Consider the following 6522-nt stretch of genomic DNA (forward strand, 5'->3'; position numbering starts at 1 on the left):
AAAAATACCCCTGTGACCTTGACCTTGAACTTAGGGTCCGCGTTTAGATTTGGAAATCTATTATGTGGTTAACTCTGCCGTCTGTCTGTCCGTCCGTCCTGGCCACTATCTCCTCCTACACTATTAGCATCAGAACCTTGCAACTAACACACATAGTAGCTATGAGCATATGTGCAACAGTGCACTATTTGGAATTTTGATCTGACCCCTGGGCCAAAGGTTATGGGGTTGAAGTGGGGCCGGGTAAGAGATTTTCACTCATTTTTAGGTTATTTTACATTAACTTCTTCATTTTTACACCGATTTACTTCAAATTGATACTGAACATCTCTTATGACAATACGGTCAACTATGCATGGCCCCATTACCAACCCTGGGGGGCCCCTGGGTCAAACATTCGGCGTTGGGATACGCGTCGGCCTCTGCCGCGCCATTTCTAGTTAAAATTTGTCTCTTCTTCTTGATACAACACTCCTTCTAATAAGAAGATTTTGTGCCGGCGCCTATTGGTTCAGCGGTGAAAACTGTACAAAGGTGCTCAGTTGGGTGTTAGTTTAAAATTATTTACATTGTAATTGTTTACAGACGGATATGGGGGACAATGGCGGCCACATATAAAGGGTTGTATGTGGGGAGGTAGTGAATATCATTATATTACTGATCTTGGATAGAATAAGCATTTACAAGAGTCTTTTGAAGTTTGTATGTGTCTAAAACAGTCGTTACTGCTTGATCGGCGGTACAAAATGTATACAGGATCAAGGAGATTGAAATTTTCGAATTAATCGTTTTAGTAAAATTTAATAGGTTAAGAGATAATTTTCAAAAAATTCGGGAAACATTTTAAATTGTTTTATGTCAAAATAGCTATCCGGAGAGGCGCCCCTTCCTGGAGAGGTGCCCCCTTATTTTCAAGGGGCGGAGAGGTGCCCGTCCATCAAATCTTGAGGGGCGGATAAGTGCCCCCCCCCACTGAATTAAGTAGGCGGAAGTAGGCGGATATCTGCCCCCCACCCCCTCACAATAATTCAAGGGGCGGATAAGTGCCCCCCTTGGGACTATCGTCTGTTCCAGTTTGTGTCAGCTTCAAGAACCATGAATCGTTACATTTGAAGAAAACTGCAGTCGGGTTTATTGTCGAGACCCGTAATTGGTGAAAACAAACAAATCAATTATTGTTTTCAGCTTACATAAGATTGTATTATATTGCATGCTAATTCATGGGCTTTTTGTTTGAACTACAGGGAAAATATGAACTAATTCAGCCGCGAAAACTTGATATAATAGCAAAAAAGGGAGAGAAAAATCTTTGGTCACACACATGCATTGAAAAAAAGATCCCCTGAATAGACAAATCCTGCAGGATCAATCTGCTCAGGGTGTTCTTTAAGGGGAAGACAATATTTAGGGGGCACTTATCCGGGTCATCAATTCTGACAAGAGGGCACTTCTCCGCCTCCTATTTTTCAGCAGGAGGGCAGTTCTCTGCTCAATAAAACATCGTGAGGGGGCTAATATCCGACCAGTGAAAAATCTTTGAGGTGGCAGAAAAGACAATGCGTATCTCTCGGACGTGTTCTTCATGATTCCTCTCCCTAGCGTATTGTATGCTGCTGCGAAGCCTTGGTATGTTAGCTGCTGCATAATTAAGTCACTAAGCGAGGCATTTGGAATATTCTGAGGATTCAGTTGTAATATTTATATAATTTAATCATTATTATCATGAAGTAATACATAATTATATTTCGCCATTCTTCGAAATATATGACACCAAGCCAATGTATTATATAATAAATACCCACTTTCATTTGTCAACTATTCTACTGTTAAAGTCATTTTAATAACGTGGTAGTTCTTTTAAGAGGACATTATATATTTTAAATTCAATACAGTTGTATGTGTGTTTCAGATGAATTTGTAATTAGATGTTAATAAACAATGTTCGAAAGTATGAAGTACGAGATTTGTGACAGGATAAGGGAGGGGGTTAAAATGGTCAAAAATAGCGTGACATACTATATGGACGGCCCAACGACTATGATATTTTCTTACGGGATTTAAACAAGGTTTATTCATCACAATATTTGCAGATAAATGTGTTTATGATTAGAATTGTAATGCTTGTGTCATGTGTAATTTGAATGACGATGCATCTTGCTTCTGCTACACTTCGGATGGCGTTTAACTCTTTCAGTGCTGGAACCGAATTGTGAAGGCCTTGGCAAACAGTTTGGATCGAGATGAGACGCCACAGAACGTGGCGTCTCATCAGGATCCAAACAGAACGTTGCGTCTCATCAGGATCCAAACTGTTTGCTATTCTTATAGAATTCTTCAAAAAGCGAAGAAATTGCTAATTTTAGAAATTCAGCAGACGACATTTTAGCAGACGACAAATTTCTCAGCATGCAAAGACTTAATGCAGAAAACGTGATTTGTTTCGGTTGCGGCCAGGACTCGTACCTGCTACCGTTGAGTTGCAGACTCGGCGCGTAAGCACGATACGATTTATCAATAAAAATTAACCCATTTATGCCTAGTGGACTCTCCCATCTTTCTAATTGGCATCAGCTTATTTCCAAATTAGGGATGCCTAGTATATTTGTTTCTATATTTATAATATTTCTTACAGAAATTCCTTTAAGCAAACAGCGCAGACCCTGATGAGACGCCGCATCATGCGGCGTCTCATTTGGGTCTAGGTTGTTTGCAAAGGTCTTTTTTTCTAGACGCTAGGCATAAATGGGTTAACATTAAAATTGTGTGTGAACATGCATTCCTACAATATAATCGTATTCAAACCAGTGTCTTGATTATCAGACGGCACCATTCCAACCACGTCTGCTCAACAATGTGCCACGTTAATGCGCCTTGTGTCTTCCAAGATGTCAATTATTTGCCCGAGCGATAACATAGGCGGGATAGGTCTGACAAGCAGTTTCTTGGTCAGTCAAGGTCCATTCAAGGTGTGACGAGCAGTTAGTGGGTCAATCAAGTTCAATTCAAGGTGTGGAAAGATTGCTCAGTGGATGCAATAGCAGACTGGTATCGTCGTAGTGCGTGGGCGAATCTTAGGACTGAAATTCAAACCTCGAGCCAGCTGTTGATATAGCAGGAACTAATTAGTAAACATACTGTAGGGATGAGATTGAACTGGCCCATATGTGGTCACATTACCGAATAGTGTCGAGACGATAAATCCGTGTTCACCTAGCTCCCATGAAACTTGTTTGATTCCGACCGCGTGAAATAAATGAGCCTTAGTCTGAGAAAACTGCATGTGTGTAAAGTGTCGTCCCAGATTAGCCTGTGCAGTCCGCACAGGCTAATCAGGGACGACACTTTCCTACAAAATTGGATTTTTGCTAAGAAGAGTCTTCCTTTAAACGAAAAAATGTCATAAAAGCGGAAAGTGTCGTCCCTGATTAGCGTGTGCGGACTGCACAGGCTAATCTGGGACGACACTTTACGCACATGCATTACGCCCAGTTTTCTCGGAACGCGGCTCAAATAATATACTGTTTAGATTGTCGGCATAGAATAATGCTATTTTGTAAACACTACAGAGCCTCCAAAATTTGTTGTACCTTGTTAACTTGTAAGAACGTGTAGTATATGACACATTTCTACCAGTCAAAATATATGCAATCTTTCTGACTGTTATTTACTATAGATAAGTTAACGACAAGTCAGTGAAATGCACACACAATCTCATTTAAAGACGATCTATCTACTTTGCGGTTCTCCTGCTTTTCTCTATGGGAAATTATATATACAGAACCATGAATCATTATACCTCATCAAACAATGAATTCCGTTGGTGGATAAGCATTTAATCCATGTTAAACGTGCGTGTTTCGAAGCTTATGAGGTATATCCGCACCGAAAACGAACGCTGAACAAACTGGCATCGTCACTCGATAATAATAATTGTATAAAAAGTGACAACTTGTTTTAAAAAAATAAGTTTGGGACAAGTTTACCTGTCCGTTTCTGCCTGCCTGCCTGCCTGCCTGCCAGCCCGCCTACCCGTCCGTCCGTCCGTCCGTCCGTCCGTCTGGTCTGTCTGTCTGTCTGTCTGTCTGTCTGTCTGTCTGTCTGTCTGTCTGTCTGTCTGTCTGTCTGTCTGTCTGTCTGTCTGTCTGTCTGTCTGTCTGTCTGTCTGTCTGTCTGTCTGTCTGTCTGTCTGTCTGTCTGTCTGTCTGTCTGTCTGTCTGTCTGTCTGTCTGTCTGTCTGTCTGTCTGTCTGTCTGTCTGTCTGTCTGTCTGTCTGTCTGTCTGTCTGTCTCTGTCTGTCTGTCTGTCTGTCTGTCTGTCTGTCTGTCTGTCTGTCTGTCTGTCCTGTCTGTCTGTCTGTCTGTCTTCTGTCTGTCTGTCTGTCTGTCTGTCTGTCTGTCTGTCTGTCTGTCTGTCTGTCTGTCTGTCTGTCTGTCTGTCTGCCTGTTGTGCATCCCATTTAAGGTGTTAAATCGCATCCTGCTGAACCGAATAAAAGACGCAGTAGACCAGCATCTCCGTGACCAACAAGCCGGCTTCCGAAGGAGTGATCGTGCACGGATCAGATCGCAACCCTGTGCATCATTCTGGAACAATCCCTGGGGTGGATTCGCTCTTTTATGTCAACTTCATCGACTATGAAAAGGCGTTTCTACAGCGTTGACCGGGAGTCCCTCTGGAGACTTCTGAGACACTACTAAGTACCAGCAGGAAAGGTCACCAACATCAGCGACAGGAAGTCTTATCAAGGGATGACATTCAGAACCGTTCATGGCAGACAACTCACGGACGCCTTCGAAGTGGGAACCGGAGTCAGGAAAGGCTGCTTACTCTCACCTTTTCTGTATCTGATGGCCATAGACTATGTAACGAAGACATCGGCGGATCAGAAGCGGAATGGAATTCAGTGGACACTCTGTAAACAGTTGGGATACCTCGACTTTGCCGATGATCTAGCTCGTCTCTCAAGTAACCAACAACATATGCTGGAAAAGACAAACATGAAAGCGGACAACTTAGCTATACTGATCCTCACCATTAACAGAAGGAAGAGTAAGGTGTTCAAGACAAACGCATCGAACACTACACCCATCACAGTCCTAGGCGAGGCGCTGCGAACACTACACCCATCACAGTCCTAGGCGAGGCGCTGGAGAAGGTGGACAACCGAACACTACACCCATCACAGTCCTAGGCGAGGCACCGCGAACACTACACCCATCACAGTCCTAGGCGAGGCGCTGGAGAAGGTGGACAGCCGAACACTACACCCATCACAGTCCTAGGCGCGGTACCGCGAACACTACACCCATCACAGTCCTAGGCGAGGCGCCGCGAACACTACACCCATCACAGTCCTAGGCGAGGCGCTGGAGAAGGTGGACAGCCGAACACTACACCCATCACAGTCCTAGGCGAGGCGCCGCGAACACTTCACCCATCAAAGTTCTTGGCGAGGCGCCTCGAACACTACACCCATCACAGTCCTAGGCGAGGCACCGCGAACACTACACCCATCACAGTCCTAAGCGAGGCGCTGGAGGAGGTGGACACTACACCCATCACAGTCCTAGGCGAGGAGCTGGGAACACTACACCCATCACAGTCCTAGGCGAGGCGCTGCGAACACTACACTCATCACAGTCCTAGGCGAGGCGCTGCGAACACTACACCCATCACAGTCCTAAGCGAGGCGCTGCGAACACTACATCCATCACAGTCCTAGGCGAGGCGCTGGAGAAGGTGGACAGCCGAACACTACACCCATCACATTCCTAGGCGAGGCGCTGGAGGAGGTGGACAGCTTTACCTATCTCGGCAGCATTCTTGACAATTAGGATGGAACGAATGCAGATGTCAGAACTCGCACCGGGCAGCATTCCATCAGCTGAAAACATCTTGGGATCCAGCGCCATTGGCAGAACCAACAAGATTATGCTCTTCAATACCATCGTGAAATCAATACTCCTCTTTTGAGCAGAGACCTGAAGAACCACTGTCCTAACCATAAAGAAAGTAAGGTCTTCATCAACACCTGCCTTATCAAGATTCTCAAGATCCGCTGGCCAGACAAGATCTCCAACGAAGAAATGTGGAGAAGAACAAAGCAGCAGCCAGTTTAAGAAGACATTGTTGAGAGACGTTGACGGTTGATTGGCCACACTCTTCGAAAGCCTGCCGATGCTAAGCAGATTGGCCAAACATAGGGGCAGCTGGAGAGACTCGCCTAAGACCGAAAAGATTGGAGGAAACTGGTTTGCGGAGGAAGGAAGGGGAGAGGGAAAAGGGAGGATGAAGAAAGAGTGAGAAGAAGAGAGAGAGAGAGAGAGAGATAGAGAGAGAGAGGTAGAGAGAGAGAGCGAGAGATGAGGGGGTTTCTTCGGCTTTCTGTCTTTCTGGCTTGCTTGTTCTTCTTCGTTCTTCGGCTCTCGCTCCTCTCGCGTCTCTCTCAGCTCTCTACTCTCTCTCTCCATCCTCTCTCTCTCTCCGTCTCTCCTCTGTCTGGAGGCAGGTTAAATGAATGTA

At 44.9% G+C, this 6522-nt stretch overlaps 1 protein-coding gene across 1 annotated transcript; it reads left to right on the forward strand.

Annotated features, from left to right (window-relative positions):
• Positions 1–4748: 4748 nt before the first annotated feature.
• On the forward strand, positions 4749–5608 carry LOC127849161 (uncharacterized). Its single transcript, XM_052381880.1, has 2 exons — positions 4749–4965; positions 5406–5608. Exons 1-2 carry the CDS (start codon positions 4749–4751, stop codon positions 5606–5608), a joined length of 420 nt encoding a protein of 139 aa, XP_052237840.1.
• Positions 5609–6522: the final 914 nt, after the last annotated feature.

Source organism: Dreissena polymorpha, chromosome 10, assembly GCF_020536995.1.
Source record: "Dreissena polymorpha isolate Duluth1 chromosome 10, UMN_Dpol_1.0, whole genome shotgun sequence".
Classification (NCBI taxonomy): Eukaryota; Metazoa; Mollusca; class Bivalvia; order Myida; family Dreissenidae; genus Dreissena; species Dreissena polymorpha.